The 21,901-nt window shown below is 41.4% G+C and overlaps 1 protein-coding gene across 1 annotated transcript in view; it reads right to left on the reverse strand.

The window, feature by feature from the left end:
• LOC150009430 (ATP-binding cassette sub-family A member 17-like) overlaps window positions 1–21,901 on the reverse strand; it is a 42,208-nt gene that overhangs the window by 15,517 nt on the left and 4,790 nt on the right. Inside the window, 2 exon segments of the mRNA XM_090279369.1 lie at window positions 3,240–3,434; window positions 4,246–4,373. Coding sequence (XP_090135495.1) covers window positions 3,240–3,434; window positions 4,246–4,373 — 323 coding nt within the window.

A 21,901-nucleotide genomic window follows, 5' to 3' on the forward strand; every position in this document is an offset into this window, starting at 1 on the left:
AGGAAGCTCCCCACTAAGGGTGATATGAGCTCCTCTCTCACTAACATTAAACAAGGACCAGATGAGCCTTTTGCAGATTTTGTCCATAGAGTCATTACTGCAGCTGGTAGAATTTTTGGCAGCGCCGATGCAGGCACAGATTTTGTCAAGGAATTGGCCTTCGAAAATGCAAATGCTGCCTGCCAGCCAGCTATTAGGCCATACAAAAAGAAAACTGATTTAAGCGGCTATATACGCTTGTGCTCTGACATCGGAGCGGCCTACCAACAAGGCCTACCTCGCATATGATGTAACTGATACAGGGGTTTCTAAACCGAGGTGGTATTGTGTAAATAAGCCTCCTGTCATACCCGCTACCAATGACAAACCAGGAGCATGTCCCAAGGAATGCACCACCATCTATAATCAGATGCATTCTACCTGTTATGAGTCAGTACAGGAATGTACCTCCTCTAATGTCATTTATTTTACTGCCATACTGCAAAAAGTGCAAAATGCTATTGACCAAGGAGATTGGGGGTCCAACCCTTCACCAATTGGGTCTACTAAGTATCTACAGGCCTCTTGCCAAGGCACTGTTGGAAAGCCAGTATGCTGGCATAAGAAGGCCCCTATACATGTTTCTGATAGTGGTGGTCCACAAGATAGAATAAGAGAAATCTCAGTACAAAAACAAATAGAACATCTCATAACAAACCTGTATCCAAAAATCAATTACCACCCTCTGGCATTACCTAAACCATGGGGAATAGATTTAGATACCCAAACCACTGACATCTTGACGGCCACCCACCGAGCCCTTAACATCTCCAACCCCCAACTAGCTGAAGAATGCTGGCTATGTATGACTTTAGGCACACCTATGCCCTTAGCCATTCCTGCTAATATCGCCTCCTTTAATGAGTCTCATCAAAATTGTAGCCCCAGCTTGCCCTTTAGAGTACAGCCCATGTATTTTCCTGCTTCCCTCTGCCTCCAAGGTAAGTCTCAAAATAATAGCTTTGATATTCATGTTGGATTTGTTGAATTTGCTAACTGTAGTAGCATAGTAAACCATAGCAACTCCCTCTGCCCAGACAAAGGGCAGGTATTTATTTGTGGGGGAAACTTAGCATTTTCATCCTTGCCCAACAATTGGACAGGAATATGCGTCCTAGCTACCTTATTGCCAGACATAGATATAATTTCTGGAGATGACCTTGTTCCCATTCCCAGTTTAGACTACATCGCAGGACGCCCACAAAAGAGCAGTATCATTCATCCCCCTACTAGTAGGGTTAGGCGTTTCAGGAGCGTTAGCTACAGGGACAACAGGGTTAGGAATTGCAGTTCACTCCTACACAAAGCTCTCTAATCAGCTAATCGATGATGTTCAAGCTTTGTCCAGCACCATTAATGACATCCAAGATCAGTTAGACTCCCTAGCTGAAGTAGTTCTCCAAAATAGGAGGGGACTAGACCTGCTAACAGCAGAACAGGGAGGAATATGCTTGGCTTTGCAGGAACGTTGCTGCTTCTATGCCAACAAATCGGGCATCGTCCGAGACAAAATAAAGAAGCTGCAGGAAGACCTAGTGAAAAGAAGAAGAGAACTCTTCGAAAATCCCCTGTGGAGCAGACTTAATGGGGCCCTTCCCTATCTCCTCCCACTTTTAGGACCTCTCTTAGGGCTACTCCTGCTGCTATCCTTAGGACCTTTCATTTTCAATAAGGTGATGGCCTTTATCAAGCAACAAATAGATGCCATAAAAATGCAGCCAATACAGGTCCATTATCATAAATTAGAACAAGCTGAGACTGCAACTTACCATGATGCTCATACACGTAACTAATGCCTCGGTGAGCTGGACTGGACAGTCAATGACGGGCAACTGGAGACCACATGCCTTGCCAGCCGCCGCCTAAGACAGGTATCTGGCCAAAAAGAAGCTGCCTTAGATAACCAATGACGGGTAAGGTAAGGCTGGCTCCGTGTGGTGATCTCCTGACCTAAGACAGGCGCAGTCCCCGCGAGGCTCTCAGCTTACATAAAATAAAAAAGGGGGACCTGTAGGGAACTAAAAAGTTCCTCAGCTGAAGTCTTACTAACTGGCATCCTAAAGTTCTGCTTGGCATGGCCTCACCATCCCATAATAGTTGTTTACTCCTTACTAGGGCAATGACCCTCTTTCTGTCCCTGGGATTGTTGTCCTGCGGTTTAACTCATATCTACCAGATAACGCCCAAGCTGCAGCTGCGTTCCCACCGAATGAAAAATTCCTCCTCTCCTGAGCTATAAGAATACTGTTTTGACTAAGAATAAATGAGACTTGATCAGAGCACTGTCTTGTCTCCTCTCCTTGTGTCTCTTGTCCCTTCTTCATCCTCACTCCCCCTCTAGGGTCCTCGTTGCTCGACCTGCGGGACGGGTCAGTGTCTGATTGAGGCTGCCTAAAAGGCATGTCTGTGCATGTCTAAAGCACAGGACAGAGGTTGGGCTGGGGATGTGGCTACTTGGGAGACATCAGGAAAAAGAAGATATTGGGAGTCAGGGGAATGAATGAGATCATGTAGGGATGGTATGTGTGGAATGAGAAGGACAGAGCTGATGTTTCATCTCTGAGGAACACTATAATGAGCTAGATGAAGAAGTACCACAGAGCCTAAAAAGAAGTGTTAGTGACAGAGAAGAGGCAGAGGAGATGGGAAGCCATAGAATATACCAAGGAAGCCTGGAGTATGACAGAGGGAAAAGTCAGCATTATGAAATGCAGAGAAGCAAGAAAAGTGGGACTGAAAGTCAGGAGTAACCTCAACCATGGTGAGTGCAGTGGGAAGGGGCTCAGGAGAGCAGACTACAGGGAGGAAGCATCCACAGCCTATGGCTGTCTGCTCAACATCCTGGGTAGCCATGGGGGTGTGCCACTCACTCCCCCAAGAAGCACAGGAGGAAGTGGGAGTGGAGGTTGGGGGTGTGTGTGTGTGGACAGCCAAAGGCTTTGGGGGTCCATCAAGTTTCATGTGCCTGTGGGACATTCAAGAGGCGATGTTAAATAAGCAGCTCAAATACATGATCTGGACTCAGAGATGAGGTTTGGAATGGAAGTCACAGATAAACCTGATACATGGAATTTTCAAAGATGAAGACATTCCAGTTTTCTTTCCCCAGCCCTCTGTATTTCGGTGCCCCACTCTTCCCAACACAACTACCCCACCCCTAGGATAACGCTTCCCTTGTCCCAGGTTGCAACCCAATCTACCTTCCTCAAGTGAGAGGCGATGCTGAGGCCCTTGACAGAGGCATCCCCAGAGGTGACAGGCTCTTCCCCCATCAGTAATTTAAAAATAGAACTTTTCCCAGCTCCATTGAGGCCAAGGAGGCCAAAGCATCCCTTTGCCTGAACAGTGAAGGAGATCTTGTTCACAGCCAGTGGGGGCACCTTCCTGGCATAGACCTGAGATACCCAGGACAGAAGGTGCGCAGTGAGGAGGTCTGAGCTTGGCAGTCTAAAGCCACCTGTGCTTGTCGCACACGGTTTTGGGACAGGTCCAAACTGTCCTTGGGGCCCAGGGGCTCAGATGTATGGAGGCTTGAACCTGACTGCTCTTCCCAGTTACTGCCCCCAGCCTGATGAGGTTTTCTCTTCTCTGTCCCTGCAAACTGAGAACCTAATTCTCTAAGATAAGCCTCCTTCCTTTTGTCTTTGAAACAAATAAAACTTCTGTGATGTTAACCACCAGTAACTATAGAGAAACAAAAAATAAGACTAACAAACTTGGGAAAAATGTCACAAAGTTCCTGGATGTTTGAAGGTCTCTCAGCAAGATTCTGGCTGGGGCTCTCAGGGAGGCTAACCAGGCTTGCGTGGAACTTTCAGAGCCTTTTCCCCATCTTCGCTCCTCTACAGACTGTCTACTAGATCCAGGAGCAATTTATGCATTCATGTCCAACCTTCAAGGCTCTTTGCTTTTGGGGGTCCCTGGCTCTGGTGTCCCTCTCATCCCTAGCCCTCCTGTCTTACAGGGACCCCAAAAAAGATAAGAGGGCTGAGGTGCTAACCACTGTCCTTGGGTGCGCAAATGAACTCACATGTGATTCATTCACAGAGGAACCTCCCTTGCTCTGAGTCTGTCTCCACTGAAACTCACTTGAGTTCTTTGATGGTACTCCCAGTCAGCAGGCCTAAAACCCTCTGAGGCTACTCCCTTATGCAAAAGGCCCATAAGAGCAATGGTCTTTGCTTTTTAAGCTGTATCTGACTTTACCTTTGACACTTCTTTAAGAACCAGTGGATTTTCCTTACACAACTTTTCCAAATTAGTCTTGATCCTTTTCACCTCCTCTTCCACATCTTGGTCTTCAGGCACTGATGCTATATGCTTTGTGACACTGCCTGCTTTCCAGAGACAAAAATGGAGGGTGTGATTGCTTTTGCTAAGTTACAAGGTAGAGATAGATGGAACTACAGGCACTGGGTCTTCCCTGGGAAGACCCTGACCATGCCCCCACTGATCTCAGTTTTCACATACCACCCCCCTTTCTCAAGGCACCTACAAGTATTAAAGACTGAACATAGATCGATATGATCAGGATATGGTGGACATGGAAACTTAACGTGGCATTGGCTTTTGAGGAAAATTATAAGACTTGAAGCTTTGGAAAGTCAAGGTATAATAAATCTCATTTTCTACAGTCTCCTCTGGAAGATATGCAGGCCAAGAGCTGACAGAACAGACCTTTTTCCTATCTGGAGAAGAGGTATTCTAGAAAGGTGAATGGTTTTAGAAAGCCCGGGGTCTTTTTTCTATTCAGCTGACCAGTGTCAAAGGGGCCAAGCCAACCCCCTTTCTCCCTCTTCTGCCAGGATCCTGGGTATCCAAGATATAGGCTGTCACTTCACTGCCCTAAAGGTGGAGTAAATGGTCTCTAGGTTTCCTCAGATGCTGAGAATCTAGGCTATTACAGACCACAAGAAGGACGCTATGAAGCCAACCCCTTGATGTGTCTTTAGTGAGTTACACTGACCCACTCGCCAATTTTTGCTTCCTGTAGAAGCCAGAAAACCTGACTCTCAGTTGCCACAAGACATTGGTTTCAATGAGGAAAAGCAGGAGGATGTACACAGGTCCTTAGAGACTCCCAGTCATAGATGTCCTTTTGAATTGTATCGTCGGCAGCCGTCCGTCTCGAGAGACGATGGTGTAGCTTCTTAAGAGTCTATCTGCACCGCCGAGAATGGCTGTGCAGTCCGACTCGGGAGTGACACGATATCTGTCTCCTCCCGTGTTGAATCGACATCTTGAGATGACGCTGGAGTGTCCTCTCCAGTGAAGCTGAAGCTACAGAGCCTGGGCAGGGTGATATGGAGGGTCTGCTGTTGCCCATGCAGCAGACCCCCACTCTCTTCGCAGCTGAAGGGTCCAAGGGAAAGACGGAGTCAATACAGCTTGGTTTCAGGTGCGCCGCAGGAGTTGCCGGTGTTGACTACAACGTCAAACCGCCTTAGGGACTCCGGCTCCGGATTTTCTGTCGGGGTTTACTCCCTTAGCCTTTCCCCTGAAGAGGTATGCCGCAAGGCAGCGGAGGTTTTTTGGAGTCAGAGTTTTCCTTCTCTGATGTGCCCTGACTGGAAGATCGAACCAGCGACACTTAGCTCACAGGCCGACGCTCAATCCACTGAGCCAAACCAGCCAGGGCTATTTTGAATTGTATGCCCCTCTGCTAAAATAGTATAAACAGATCTTATCAAACTTTGGGTGATTTTTCTAAGACTTCCCTCACCTTTTACATATAGTAGGTAAATTTTTAGTACAACAAATATTTAAAAGAAGCATACTTGTCATTAATGCTATTACATCATCTCAGCAGATGGTAAAAATTAATATTTTGCTTTCCTTGCTGTAACCAATGTTCTATAAAAATAATGTACATGGACAACAGGGTGGGGATTGACTATGAGGAGGGGAGTGGGCAGGGTAGGGGAGAGCATTGGGGGGAAAATGGGACAACTGTAATAAAAAACTAAAAAATAAAAAAAATAGATAAATAAAAATAATGCAGTAAAGTAAAAAACTTCTTCCTGTCCATGACAGATATTTAAAGTGAAAAAATTTACGTGTTTCGTTCTTCTATCAATCATTAATCACCCTGAAATTTCAACTGACCACTCATGTAAAAACACTTAGGAGGCTCTATGCTCTTTTTAATCTGACCTGCTTTAATTTTTAAAAATTTTAATACATGTATTTTATTTTTTATATATTTTTTATTATTTTTAACTGATTATGCTATTACAGTTGCCCTGATTTTTCCCCCTTTGCCCTCCTCCACCCAGCACCCCCCGACTCCCTCAGGCAACACCCCACCATTGTTCATGTCCATGGTCATGTGTATAAGTTCTTTGGCTGCTCCATTCCCTATACTGTAATTACCATCCCCGTGGCTATTCTGTAGCTGTCTATTTGTGCTTCTTAATTCTTTCACCTCTTCATCCATTCCCCAATAACCCCCTGCCACATGGTAACCATCAAAACACTTACTGTATCCATGATTCTGTCTCTGTTCTTCTTGTTTGCTTAGTTTGTTTTTTAGATTCAATCGATAGATATGTATTTATTGCCATTTTATTTTTTATAGTTTTGATCTTCTTTAAAAAAAAAGATTTTATTTATTTATTTTTAGAGAGAGGAGAAGGGAGGGAGAAAGAGAGGGAGAGAAACACCAATGTATGGTTGCCTCTTGTGCACCCCCAACTGGGGACATGCCTACAACCCAGGCATGTGCCCTGTCTGGAAATCGAACTAGCATCCCCTCGATTCGCAGGCTGGCACTCAATCTGCTGAGCCACACCAGCCAGTGCAATTTTCTTTGTTTCTTAAATAAATCCCTTAAACATTATATAATAATGGCTTGGTGATGATGAACTCCTTTAGTTTTTTCTTGTCTGAGGGGCTTTGATTCTAAATGATACCTTTGCTGGGTAGAGCAATCTTGGCTGTAAGTCCCTGTTTTTCATGACTTTGAATATTTCTTGCCAGTCCCTTATACATTGAAAAGTTTCTTTTGAGAAATCAGCTGACAGTCTTATGGGAAGTTCCCTGTGGGCAACTAACTTCTTTTTTCTTGCTGCATTTAAGATCCTTTCTTTATTTTTAATCTTTTGCATTTTAATTATAATGTGTCTTGGAGTGGGCCTCTTTGCATCCATGTTGTTTGGAACTCTCTGTGCTTCCTGGACTTGTATGTCTATTTCCTTTGCCAAATTTGGGATGTTTTTCTTCATTACTTTTTCACATAAGCTTTCGATTTCTTCCTCTTCTTCTTCTCCTTCTGGCACCCCTATGATGCGAATGTTAGACCTCTTGAAGTTGTCCCAGAGGCTGCTTATATCTTCCTCATTTTGGGGAGTTCTTTTTTCTTCTTGTTGTTCTGGTTGGTTTATTTTTGCTTCCTTGTGTTTCAAATCATTGATTTAATTCTCGGCTTCATCCACTCTACTGTTGATTCCCTGTAAATTGTTCTCTATTTCTGACTAGAAATTTTTTATGCTGCTGTGGTACTCACTAAGTTCCTTGAGCATCCTTATAACCAGTGTTTTGAACTCTGCATCTGATAGATCGCTTGTCTTCATTTTGTTTAGCTCTTTTTCTGGAGTTTTGATCTACTGTTCCATTTGGGCCATGTTTCTTTATCTCCTCATTTTGGCAACCTCCCTATGTTTCTATGTATTAGGTAGAGCTGCTTTGATTCCATGGCTTCACAGTGTGGCCTGATGTAGTAGGTGTCCTGTAGAGTCTAGTGGCATGGCCTCCCTATCACCACAAGCTGTGTGTTCAAGGTGTGCCCTTCATGTGGACTGAGTACACCCTCCTCTTAGAGTTGACCCTTGGTTGCTGTTGGAAGATCAATGGGAGGGACCTATCCTGACCAATCAGCTACAAAGATTGGCTGTGACCACTTACTACAAACCTCTGCCCTCCTTGGAGGATCAGCTGTGCAGCGGCAGGGTGCTGGTGCTCTAACATGGTCTGTAGCTCTCCCCTGGGTACACAGGTTCTAGGGTATAACAGGTGGTGCAGGCCAAAGTCAACCTGCACCATGTTTTGCCCTGGGCCACCCTGCCTGAGCAATCTGAGATTGTTGCTACTTTTCCTGGGCTTGGAGATTCCCAGGTGAAGCCAATCTGTGAATCTAGGCTGGCTACTGCTAGTGCCGGGCCTAAGGCTTACTGAGGCCAGCTTTTGCTTGTTTGAGAGGACATATGAAGTTGTGAAGAATGAGCCAAGACCAGCTATTCATATGGAAAAGCTACTTGGGTGGGACCGTAAGTTGGGTAAGGCAGTGTTTCTGGGGATCTCCAAGGAGGGTCAAATGGTGTTAGTCAGGTGTTAGTCCCATATCTGAGAAAAGGGACAATGGCTTCTGCTCACCTTGATGCCAGACACTTCAGTTTCTCCTTTTATGCCACTGTTGCCTTTTAAGCTGCTACCCCAGTGCTGGAGCTCACAAGGAGTGAGTCTGAATAGGTGAGTCTATGTGTTGGTTCTTTAAGAGGAATTGCTTGTGGCTCCAGCAGTTTCTTCCACCAACTCAATTCCTGCTGGGTTTTGCAGCCAGAAGTTGTGGGAACTTACTTTCCTGCACTGGAACCCTGGCCTGGGTGGCCTGCTGTGGGGTTGGAACTCTTTGGTCCTGAGATAACCCTCCCAAATTTTTATCCACCACACTTAAGAGTGGACCCAGCCCATTCATCATCTGCGCCCCTCCTATCAGTCTGGATGGGTGTGGTTTCTTTAATTCTGTAGTTGTCAGACTTTTATTCAACTCAATTTCTGACAGTTCTGGCAACTGGTGGTTCTATATTTCAGTTGTAATTTTGATGTGGTTGTGTGAAGAGGCAGGCCATACCTGCCTACACTGCCATCTTGACCATGTAAATACATGTATTTTAAAATTATACAATAAATACATACTCACTGAGAAAAAAAACAAGACATGTGTGAGGTAGAAAGTAAAGGTATTTCTTCATTCCCAAAACAATTGGTACAGTTTAGTGTATAATCCTTTCATACTTGCTAGGTAAAATTTTAAAAAATACAAGTGATTTATACTATGCATTGTCTTCACCAATTTGTTTTTTTCATTTAATAATATGTAATGAACATTGACGTATCAGGACATTTAGATGAAAATAGTAAAGATCTCTGGCAAAGGTAAATGTACGGACAATTATAAAATTTAGTATCATTTTTAACTTTGGTTTATAACTCCACTTTTTGTTTCCTATATGATTTAAGAAACTAATGTGTAAAAAAATATTCATCTATGTCTCTGGACACAGAAAACATAAAGATGTATTATGGCATCAAAAATTGAAAGGGAGTGGGGTGGGACTGCATAGGAGCAGTTTTTGTATGTTATTGAAGTTAAGCTGGTATAAATTCAAATTAAAATATTATAACTTGGAGATATTAATTATATATAACCCCCTTGATAACCACAAAGAAAATACCTATAGTATATATACAAAAGAAAATGAGAATGGAATGAAAACATTTCATATGAAGTAGCTAGAGTAGTCGAATTCATAGAGACATAAAGTAAAATGGCAATTGTCAGGGGCTGGAGAAATGGGGAGTTAGTGTTTCATGAATACAGGGTTTCAGTTCTGTAAAATGAAAAAGTTCTGGAAATGGATTGTGGTGATAGTTGTACAACGGTGTGAATGTACTTAATACCACTGAACTGTACACTTAAAAATGGTTCAAATAGAAAACTTTATAGATGTGTATTTTACCACAATTAAAAATAATTTTAAAAGATGTTGGAGAGGGTGTGGAGAAATTGGAACCCCTCATACATTGCTAGAAAAATGTAAAATGATGTAGCTACTGTGGAAAATAATTTGGTGGTTCCTCAGAAAGCTGAACATAGAATTACCATATTACCCAGCAACATGGATGAACCTTGAAAATATTATTCTACATGAAAGAAGCCAGATATAAAGGACCATGTATTGTGTGACTTCACTTATGTGAATTGTCAGGAACAGGCAAATCTATAGAGACTAAAAGTGAATTATTGGTTGCCAGGGATAGGTGGGAGAAGGAAGTGAGGAGTTGCTGTTAGGATAGAGTGCTTCTTTTGGGGGCAATAAAAATGTGTTGGAATTAGATAGAGGTAATGGATACACAACCTTATAAATATACCACTGAATGGTATATGTAAATTTTTTTGATTATTTTTTTATTATTGTTTTTCAGTTACAGTTGTCCCATTTTACCCCCAAGGCTCCCCCCTCACCCAGCCCACTCCTTCTCCCACAGTCATATCCCCCCACACTGTCCATGTCCATGAGTCATTTATACATGTTCTTTAACTAAACCCTTCCCTTACTTATCTCCCTTCTCTCCATGCCCCCTCCCCCCTGATAACTGTTATTCTGTTTCTTGTTCAATTTAGTTAATTTGTTTGTGTTCTTCCTTAGTCTCCTGTATTAGGAGATATCATATGGTATTTTTCTTGCATTGCCTGGCTTATTTCACTAAGCATAATTCTCTCTAGTTCCATCATGTTGTTGCAAATGGCAGGAGTTCCTTCTTTCTTTCTGCTACATAGTACTCCATTGTGTAAATGTACCACAGTTTTTTAATCTACTCATCTGCAGATGGGCACTTAGGCTGTTTCCAGCACCTAGCTATTGTAAACAGCACTGCTATGAACATAGGGGTGCATAAGTTCTTCTGAATTGGGGTTTCAGGATTTTTCAGGTATAATCCTAGCAGTGGAATCACTGGTTCGAAAGGCAGTTCCACTTTTAGTTTTTTGAGGTAATTCCATACTGTTTTCCATAGTGGCTGCACCAGACTACATTTCCACCAACAGTACACAAGGGTTCCCCTTTCTCCACATCCTCGCCAGCACTTGTTTGTTGATTTGCTAATGATGGCCATTCTGACTGGTGTAAAGTGGTATCTCATTGTGGTTTTTATTTGCATCTCTCTGATGGTTAGTGATGTTGAGCATTCTTTCATGTGACTGTGGACCTTCTATGTATCCTCCTTGGAGAAATGTTTGTTCAGTTCCTTTGCCCATTTTTTAATTGGGCTGTCTGTCTTCTTGGTGTTGAGATGTGTAAGTTCTTTATATATTTTGGAAATCAATTCCTTGTCTGAGGTATCATTGGCAAATATGTTTTTCCATATGGATGGTTTCCTTTTCATCTTGCTAATATTTTCTTTTGCTGAGCAGAAACTCATTAGTTTGATGTAATCCCATTTGTTTATTCTTTCTTTTATTTCCCTTGCCTTAGGAGATGTAACGGTGAAAATATTGCTACATGGGATATCTGAAATTTTCCTGCCTGTTTTCCTCTAGGGCTTTTATGGTGTCATGGCTTACATTTAGGTCTTTGATCCATCTTGAGCTTATTCTGGTGTGTGGTGTAAGTTGGTGGTCTAGTTTCATTTTTTTGCATGTCCCTGTCAATTTCTCCCAGCACCATTTGTTGAAGAGGCTCTTCTCACTTCATTTTATGTTCCTCCCCACTTTGTCAAATATTAGTTGATCATATAGTCCTGGGTTTATTTCTGGGCTCTCTGTTCTGTTCCATTGATCTATATGTCTGTTCTTATGCCAGTACCAGACTGTTTTGATCACAATGGCTTTGTAGTATAGTTTGATATCAAGTATTGTGATTCCTCCTGCTGTGTTCTTCTGTCTCGAGATTGCTTTGACTATTCAGGGTCTTTTTTGGTTCCATATAAATTTTTGAAGTATTTGTTCTAGGTCTGTGAAATATGTCATTGGTATTTTAATAGGGATTGCATTGAATCTGTAAGTTGCTTTGGGTAGTATGGACATTTTAATGATGTTGATTCTTCCCATCCATGAACATGGTATTTTCTTTCATTTATTTGTATCTTCCTTAATTTCTTTCTTCAATGTTACGTAGTTTTCTGAGTACTGGTATTTTATCTCTTTGGTTAAGTTTATTCCTAGGTACTTTATTTTTCTTGTTGCTATGGTAATTGGGATTTTTTTTTTTTATTTTAGTTTCTATCTCTGATATTTTATTGTTGGTGTACAGAAATGCCTTAGATTCTGTATATTTACTTTGTACCCTGCTATTTTGCCAAATTCGCTTATTATGTGGAGTAGTTTTTTATTGGAGTCTATAGGGTTTTCTATATATTATACTATCATGTCATCTTCAGATAATGACAGTTTTACTTCCTCTTTCCCAATTTGGATGCCCTTTATTTCTTTTTCTTGTCTGATTGCTGTGGCTAGAACTTCCAACACTATGTTGAATAAGAGTGGAGATAGTAGACATCGTTGTCTTGTTCCTGATCTCAAGGGGAATGCTTTCAGTTTTTGCCCATTGAGTATGATGTTGGCTTCAGGTTTCTCGCAAATGGCCTTCATTATATTGAGGTATGCTCCCTCTATTCCCGTTTTGCTGAGTGTTTTCATCATAAATGGGTGTTATATTTTATCAAATGCTTTTTCAGCGTCTACTGATATGATCATGTGATTTTTGTCTTTCATTTTGTTTAGGTGGTGTATTATATTTATTGATTTGTGAATATTAAACCATCCTTGCATCCCTAGGATGAGTCCCACTTGATCGTGGTGTATGATCTTTCTAATGTGTTGCTGGATCCTGTTTTCCAATATTTTGTTGATGATTTTAGCATCTATGTTCATCAATGATATTGGCCTGTAGTTTTCTTTCTTTGTTGTGTTTTGACCTGGTTTTGGAACTAGGGTAATACTGGCTTCATAGAAAGAGTTTGGGATTTTTCCCTCTTCTTGGATTTTTCGGAATAGTTTGAGAAGGGTAGAAGTTAGCTCTTCCCTAAATGTTTTGTAAAATTCACCCATGAAGCCATCCAGTCCAGGGCTTTTGTGTGCCAGGAGATTTTTGATTACTGTTTCAATTTCTTTCTTTGTTACTGGTCTGTTCAGGCTTTCTGCTTCTTCTTGATTCAGTTTTGGAAGATTATATGTTTCTAGAAATTTGTCCATTCAATCTAGGTTGTCAAATTTCTTGTGATACAGTTGTTCGTGATAATTTCTTACAATCCTTTGTATTTCTGTGATTCCAGTTGTGATTTCTCCTCTTTCATTTCTGATTTTGTTTATTTGGGTCCTCTCCTTTTTTTTTTTTTTTTTTTTTTTTCCGATGAGCCTGGCTAAAAGCTTGTTGATTTTGTTTTGTTTTTTTCCAAAGAACCAGCTCCTACTTTTGTTGATCTTTTGAATTGTTTGTTTAGTCTCTACGTCATTTAATTCTGCTCTGATCTTGATGATTTCCTTGCTTCTACTTGCCATGGGCTTTGTTTGTGGTTGTTCTTCTAGTTCTTGTAGCTGTAGGGTTCAATTTTTTATTTGAGATTCTTCTATCCTTTTCAGGTAGGCCTATATTGCTATGAACTTCCCTCTCAGGACTGCTTTTGCTGTGTCCCATAGGTTTTGGGCTGTTGTGTGTTCATTATCATATGTTTCCAGAAACTTTTAAAATTTCTTCCTTGATATCATTGTTAACCCATTCATTATTTAATATAGTATTATTCACTCTCCATGAGTTTAGATGTCTTTGACTTTTTCCCCTTGAAGTTGATTTCTAGTTTCAAGGCATGTGGTCTGAAAAGATGCTTGATATAATTTCAATTTTCTTGAATTATTTGAGGCTTGTTTTATGTCCTTTCATGTGGTCTATCTTTGAAAATGTCCCATGTGCATTTGAAAAGAATGTATATTTTGCTTATTTGGGGTGAAAAGTTCTATATATATCAGTTAAGTCCATGTGGTTTAGTGTGTTGTTCAATGCCTGTATATCCTTGGTGTTTCTTTGCTTCGAAGATCTGTCCATTGTTGACAATGGGGTGTTAAAGTCCCCTACTCTGAGTGTGTTGCTGTTGATATGCTTCTTGTAGTCTTCTAGTATTTTCCTTATATATTTGGGTGCTCCTATGTTGGGTGCATATATGTTTACCAGGATTACATCTTCTTGATGGACTTTTCCCTTAAGTATTATGAAATGTTCTTCTTTGTCTCTTTTTATGGCCCTTGTTATGAAATCAATTTTGTCTGATGTAAGTATTGCTACCCCAGCTTTTTTTTTTTCCATGTTCATTTGCTTGGAATACTTTTTTCCATCCCTTCACTTTCAGTCTGTGTAAATTTTTTGTTTTGAGGTGTGTTTCTTGTAGACAGTATATATGTGGGTCATGTCTTTGTATCCATTTTGCTACCCTATGTCTTTTAATTGTAGCATTTAATCCATTTACATTTAATGTTATTATTGACAGGTATGTATTCTTTTCCCTTTGTACCTGTGTTCCTCTCCCTCTCTTTTTTTTCTTATTTTTCTTAAAGTATTCCCTTTAGCATCTCTTGCAATGCTGATTTGGTGGAGATGTATTCTTTTAGTCTTCCTTTGTCTGAGAAACTCCTTATTTCACCTTCCATTTTGAATGAGAGCCTTGCTGGGTAGAGTATTCTTGGTTGTAGGCCTTTGTTTTTCATTGCTTGGAATATTTTTTGCCATTCCCTTCTGGCTTGTAGTGTTTCTGTTGAGAAATTTGTTGATAGCCTTATTGGAGCTCCCTTGTATGTTATTTGCTGCTTTTCTCTTGCTGCTTTTCGGATTCTCACTTTGTCTTTGAATTATTACCATTTTAATTATGATGTGCCTTGGAGTGGGACTTTTTGGGTTCTTCTTCCTTGGGACCCTCTGTGCTTCCTGGACTTGCATGACTTTTTCTCTCAACAGGTTAGGAAAACTTTCTGTTGTTACTTTTCCTATCAGGTTTTCTATCCCTTGCTCCTTCTCTTCTTCTTCTTGTATCCCTATGATTCTAATGTTGTTTAGTCTCATGTTGTCCTGCAGTTCTCTTAAACCCTCTTCATTTTTTTAAAATATTTTTTCACTTTGTTGTATTGTCTGGGAATTTTTTTCTACATTGTCCTCTAAGTCACTGATCAGATCCTCTGCTTCATTTAGCCTGCTTTTTATTGATTCTACTGTGTTCTTAGTTCAGAAATTGTATTCTTCATTTATTCCTTGTTCTTATTAATAGTGTCTATGTCCTTTTTAATGCTGGCCTGGTTCTCTGTAAGTTCCTTGTAGCTTCCCTGCAATTCTTTGTAGTTTCCTTGGAGTTCCTTGTTATTTCCTTGGAGTTTGTCATAGTTTTTTTTTGAGATTGTCAAGTCCTTAGAGCTTCTTTATCACCATTCTTTTAAATCCCATGTCTGATAGTTGGCTTATGTCATTCCATCTATCTCTCTTTCTGGGGATTCCTCTTTTCCTTTCATTGGGAGGTTGTTTCTGTGTCTCCCCATGTTGGATTCTTCTTGTTTGTTTTTGTTTATTAGATTTATCTGCTTTGATTTCCCACCTTTGTGGTATGACATTCTTTATAGGAGACCTGGAGGATTCAGTGGTGCAGTCTCTTTGATCTCCTGAGCCTGACGCTCTTGAGATGCCCTTTATGCCATTTATTTATGCTGTCTGGTTGTATTTCAGTTACTCTTTGATGAATCCTTCCCTCTGGCTAGTTGATTGAGGGTCACTCTTCCCACCTTGTCTTGAGTTCTTTTGTGGAGATGCTGTTAAAACATAAACATACAACCCAGGCAAGAAACCCACACCCTCAAAAATATCCCCCACCCACAATTCCACTATTGGCAGCAAATGAGCCAGTATTAATATAAATATAGAGCAGTTAAGACTATTATACTATAGAAGAAACAGATAAGAGTTGTTTTAAATGAAATAAAGATGATTTTTGAAAGGGAAGATGATAGAATAATAGTAGTAGCAAGTAGCATAAAGGCTATGTGGGACAGTAAGTAATATTTACATTGTATGTTTTTTAAAAAAGGGAAGAATGCAGAATAAAGTGAGAAAGTGGAAGTGTATAGTATTAGGTTTAAATAGCAGTTATATGCTATATGTTTAGTGTGAAAGGGAGGCTATACAGAACAGACAAACAAAAATTAAATAAGAAGAATAGGAGGGAGAAGAAGGTAGGAAACAGATTAAAGAGAGAGTTTTTTTTTTAAGGAAGAAAAAATAATATAAAATGAAAAGGAAGAGAAAAAAAGGGGAAGAAAAAAAAGAAAAAAAGAGCTTTTACTCAGTCTCAGTTTTGTGTGCAGTCTTCTTTTTCTGGATCCACACCTGGTCAAAATTCCATGAGTTTCAAATCTTTTCTGGCTGGCTGGCTGTGAGAAGATCTGGCTGGTTTCTGTGGCTGCTTTTCTCTCACTCATGGGCCTGCTACAACTTTCTGCTGTGAGCTGCACTGAGTCGGGTCTCTCCCCACTTGTTCTGAGGCACCCCCCAGCAATCCTCAGGTTTGTCTAGCAACGTTGTTCTGCTAGCAAGTCAGTGCTTGATGTCCCTAGTCCCCGCCCAGCCTTGGGTCTTGTCTTCGCTTCTCCTCCCAAGAAGTCTCTGTGCTCCAAGCTGCAGCACCGGGCTGCCTCTGTCCCTGGCTGGCAGCGTCTCACTGTTGGCCTGTGCGCACTGCTCGCCTGCCTGGGATCCCCACCGAGTCTGCATTTCCGCTGCAGCTCTCCTGTATGGGCCCCTCTCCCCAGCTTAGTTCTGCTCCTTTTTGTTTAGTGGTGTTGTGATGCATGCGCCAAGGGCGCAGGGTTCCCAGCCCAAGGGGTCCCCACCTAGACTCAGTTCATACAGCTTCCCACAGTCCGGCCGCTTACTGTCCTCCCACACCTCTGGCTGTTTCAAGGAAATCTTCCCATTGTCTCCCTCCGGGACACTGCTGTTCCCAGCGCCTATGGCAAGCGGCAGTTTCCAAGGAGATCCCGGCCAATGAGCCGGTCTGCAGCTGCCCCTTTAGGGTGCAGTGTGGCAGCAGCGCCAGGCTGCAGGGCCCAGCGAGTCCCCTTGAGAGCGTGGGCAAGCCTTCTGCCCTTTTCCATGCCGCTCCCACACTCCCTTCCCTGTTTGCGCTATCTGAAATCCGCACTCATTCACGCATCCCCATGTTTGTACTCCAAGCCTTTACACGATGAGAGCAAGCAGACAACACTGCTACCTACTCCGCCGCCATCTTCGGACTCTGTATATGTAAATTTTCTTTTACTTTTTTATTTAATCCTCACCCAAGGATATATTTTTATTGATTTAAGGAAGCGGGGGAGGGAGAGAGAGAGAGAGAGAGAGAGAAACATTGACGTGAGAGAGAAACATGAATTGATTGTCTCCCATATGCACCCTGATTGAGATCAAATTCACAATCTAGATATGTGCTCTGACTGGGGATTGAACCTCAAACCTTTTGGTATGTGGAATGATGCTCCAATCAACTGAGCCACCTGGCCAGGGCTTATTTATTGATTTGAGAGAGAGAGAGAGAGAGAGGAATGGAGGTAATGAGGGAAAGAGAGAAACGTCGTTTTGTTGTTCCACTTATTTATGCATTTATTGGTTGCTTCTTGTATGTGCCATGACCAGAAAGTGAACCCACAATCTTAGCATATAGGGACAATGTTCTAACCAACTGAGCTACCCAGCCAGGGCTTTGAATTGCATACTTTAAAAGTGTAAATTTTACATGTATTATATCTCAATAAAAAATGTAGTTAACCAATTCTACTTGGAATACTCACAAACTTGATCACACTCAATTTGGTTCAGGTTCTTGCCACTGGAAAACTTCTGTAGTTTAAAGTTGTAATATAAGTTGGAGAAAGCCATCCCTAGGCAGTGGCCTGGAAGGAGTAGGAATGTGTGATCCAAGGACTTTGAGACTGTTGTGAAGCCTAGCTCTATGAGAGAAATAGAAAATATTAACTCTACTTGCAGAAAGGGCACATCCCTTAACATCTCTCTGAACCCACTGTGCCTGTTTTTTCTACATAAAGGATCTATTATCTACGTCTTTCACTATATCTATCACTGTACTGTCATACTTACAGGGCTCAGACTAGATATCTGGTTTCCCCTGATTCCCTAATAACTCAATGTGATGCTAAGTACTGTTCTTCATATCTTCACTGACAAAAAGGAGAAACAAAGGGGCGCAGATTGGAGCTCTAATTTCAGACTTCTTGACAACTCACACAACCAACTCTAAACCAATGGGTAGTTCCAGGGAGAGAGCCCATGGACATAGGACTTATAGATCCCATGGGAAGAGACTGAACCCATTATAAAAAATAAACTTACTCTTAGGACTTGGGTTTAAAGCAGTACAGCTTTTGGGTACCAATCTGTGAAACTCCTATCATGGAAGTCATTATGATATTGATGATTTGAACTTGAATATGAGGTATCCCAACTAACATTTCTGGGGCTAGGACTAAGAAACTGTGCAGCAGAACCAGGGTTCATCCATGGGGCATAAAGTACAATTTGAGGCAGAACTTAAGTTGTGACGCTCCACACCCTCCCTGAGATGTTGACCCCAAGACCTGAGGGTTGTAGCTTTGGTGACCAGACATCAGGCGCATCTAAGGAGGCAGAACCTCAGTAGGACAGCTGCAAAGATGTCAGATATGACACAGGGAAGAAGGCACAGTGGGTTATGCCTTCCAAATGTTCTCTCTTTAGAATTCTAAATTTGGAAATCTAGCCTGGAAACAGGGGAGAGGAGAAAACCCTCAGAATATCAGTTTTGCCAGCTCCTATGTGGGATAGAGAGAAAGAGGTAACCACTAAACAAGGCTCCTGAACCCAGCCTAGGAATTAACAATCAGCCATGGGTTCCCCCAGACCCGCCCCTGCTCAGTGACCTCTGAGCCCCTAAGAGAAGAGTGGCTGAAATCTGGGAGCAGACAACCCCCTCCCTCCCCGCTCACACTAACCAGAATCAGAGAAAGTGTTGCAAACAATATATCTAATTGAAGGAATAGATATTCACAGCTCCCGCTTGTTTCCTTTTTTTTTTTTTTTTTTTTTTTCCTTTCTCGCTAGATCCTATTACAAAGTTGCTTAAAAACTGAAAAGAGGCCACAAACCATCAATATCTAGCTCTCCAACTGAAGATGACTTTTCTTTGCCACACTCCTGGGTTGGATCCACTCTTTTCTGAATCTTGTGTCTTCTTTCTTGCTATGCTCCTTCACTTTTCTGATTAACTTTCTGAAAATGTGATGCGGTGGATAAAATTTCTGTTTACTCAACTTTATTCTGCTCTTGAACTTGATTAACTATTAAATTAAGTCTAGAACTTGTCTTCTAGGAAGTGTCTGGGTTTAACAGTGTAGGTCTTTTTGCATTCAGTGTTGGACATTTGATGGATCCCTTCAATCTTGAGGTCTGGTTTCCTCAATTGTGGAAAATCTTGTTTTATTTTTTTGGTAATTCCCTCAACTTCCATTTCCTCTGTTTTCTCTTTCTGGGATGCTTATCAATTGAATATAGTAGTATCTCGTTAACTTATTCTCATGCAACTTGCCTTTTTTCTTACCTTCTCCATTTCTTCTATCTTTGTGTGAGAAACGCTCACAATAAAAACCGGGACACAGGACTTGAGCAGTAAAGCGAGGCCTTTATTCACGAGTCTGCAGAGCCGGGCGCACCCTCACAGCCAGGAGAATGTGCACGCCAAGTAGACAAAGGAAACTGGTTTTATAGTCTTGGCTTCCCCATCCTGAAATTGGCACCCTAAAGTGATTATCTTCTCCACCCTGAAATTGGCACCCTAAAGTGATTATCTTCTCCACCCTAAAATTGCCACCCTAAAGTGAGAGCAATTAGCTTCCCCGCCCTAATGCAACTAGCTCCCCCTCCCCTCTCCTTCTTCCCCGTTTCTCCATGACCGGATACTCCGGAGTTACGTTCATCTAAATGCCCCTATTGTGATTTGTGAATATGCCAATGCTGTCAGTTCACTTCTCAGAGACCCTTTAATTACATTTGCCCTTTGTTACTAATGACTTTCTCCTGGTTTGGAAGTCACTATGTCCTTGTTTCCTACATTTGTGCTCTACTTTCTTGTCTTTATTTTTCCATACCTTCTGCTAAATTTTGTTTGGGCAGTCATCTCTTTCTTGTTCTTAAAGTTTTTCTTCATAGAATTTTGTTGTTTAATAGATTTAATCTTTTCTAAAAATCTTTGTTTTGTTTCCTGCATTTCCCTACTCCTGTGTTTTATTTTGGTTCCTTGTTTTGTCTCTGTCTTTTCTGTGGCTGCTATCTTCAGATGTTTGGAGACTCTTGACTATCTATTCACAGAAACAAATGAGGCATCAGGAAGTTAATTGCTAGCTTTTTTGTATGGGGTGGGGGCAGGCTACATTTTAAGGAAATTGGGCAGAAGACCAGTCAGAATATGTAGATGTCTTTTGGGAACAGGTTCAGTGCATCAAGAGGAGAGATCTCTGATTGCTGTTGTAACTGTCTTGTGTTCTATGCTTCCAGGTGGAGAAGCGGGAGTAGGGACAGTGGAGATGGCAGACTATTTTCAATCCTGCCTTCACTTCCTTTCTCTGAGGTCCCAAGCCTCTGCACAATTCTATGGCACTAAATTAGGTCCTTGCTCAGCCATTTTCCCCTCTAAATGCACTTTAGAGACCAGGGGTGGAGCTTCTTGCCATTCCCAGCCTCTCTTCTCTATGACTCACCCAATTTTCACCTAGTTTTTAAGCTGGAAAATGCCTCCTGCTCAGCAGAAAAAGGGCCTTTGTCCTTGTTACTGCTGCATAGGAGGGAAGAGAAGAAATAGCATGAAGTAATCTAAGAGGAAACAGATCCCAGAAAGGCTGAGGGGTCTAGAGAGAATGTCCTGAGTTAAGCACCCGTTGCTTCGGTAATTTTCTCGTAAAACTCTGCCCCCACCAAGGCCTCTAAGGATCCTTGGACTTTCTGTGCTTGTCCTTTAGGTGTGAGGTTGGGCCACAGAGGAGCGGAGAGAGGGAGAAATCCTTAGTTTCTTTCTGGAGATCAGGACAGCATTTTTCAGTGATTCCCTAGACCTCCTGTGTCGGGATCACCAGGGATATGCCTTTTAGTGTGGATCAGGAATCTTCAATGCACACTATAGTTGAGAACTGCTGGGTTAGGGCTCCCCTAGCACATGCCTTTGTTAATTCCCTTTCCTCTGCCTGCAGTATGTTTTTTGTTCTATTGATATTTCAATTACAAAGCCAAAATGCTGTCACTTTTCTGATCCTCTCAGATGAAAATCATTCTGCCTCTGAAATTCCACAGGTGGTATGTATGAGAACTAGAAAAGGCACCACAAAACTCTAGTAGTTTAGGAGTTAAACTGCTAAAATAAATTCAAAATAGATAAGGATACATACATGTAAAGCCCTTTAAGACATAGAAGAGTGCCCAAGAGGAAAGCAGAGAGAGCTGTTAACATTTTTAAGTAAAAAACCCCAACCACAATAAAACCCAAAAGTCAAATTAAAGGAAGTGGTTAGCATAAAAGTAAGTTTAAAAGAGCATTACAGAGGTAAAATATGTTTATCCAACCCTGAACCAGAGAGAGATGATAGCACTGACCAGAAAATGTTCACTTTAAGATGTGTGATATGAATGATGGCTCCCTCTTCAATTTTTTTTTTAAATCTAATTACATACTCACCAAGTGGTGTTCTCCCAAACTTGGCTTATTTACTTACTTATTTATTACATTTTTTGAAACTGAGGAATCATTTATTTCAGTGAAATTCATGATCATGAGTTGACAATTTGACAAATTTTGACAAATATTTATACCCATGGAACAAACACCTTGATCAAGACACAGAACATTTCCATCACTCCAGTGTAAAAAAAAAACCCAAAAAACTTCCTTGCATATCTTATGCCTCAAGCTTTTGGAATGTTAAAACAGGGCAAAATAACCTTTGGACTGGGCCTAAAGCAACATTATGTCCCAAAGAACTATTTGTAAGTATGAGGTTAAAACCCCAAAAGCCTGTCATTTC

The sequence above is a fragment of the Furipterus horrens genome, unplaced genomic scaffold, assembly GCF_987537825.1.
Source record: "Furipterus horrens unplaced genomic scaffold, mFurHor1.1.pri manual_scaffold_5, whole genome shotgun sequence".
Lineage (NCBI taxonomy): Eukaryota > Metazoa > Chordata > Mammalia > Chiroptera > Furipteridae > Furipterus > Furipterus horrens.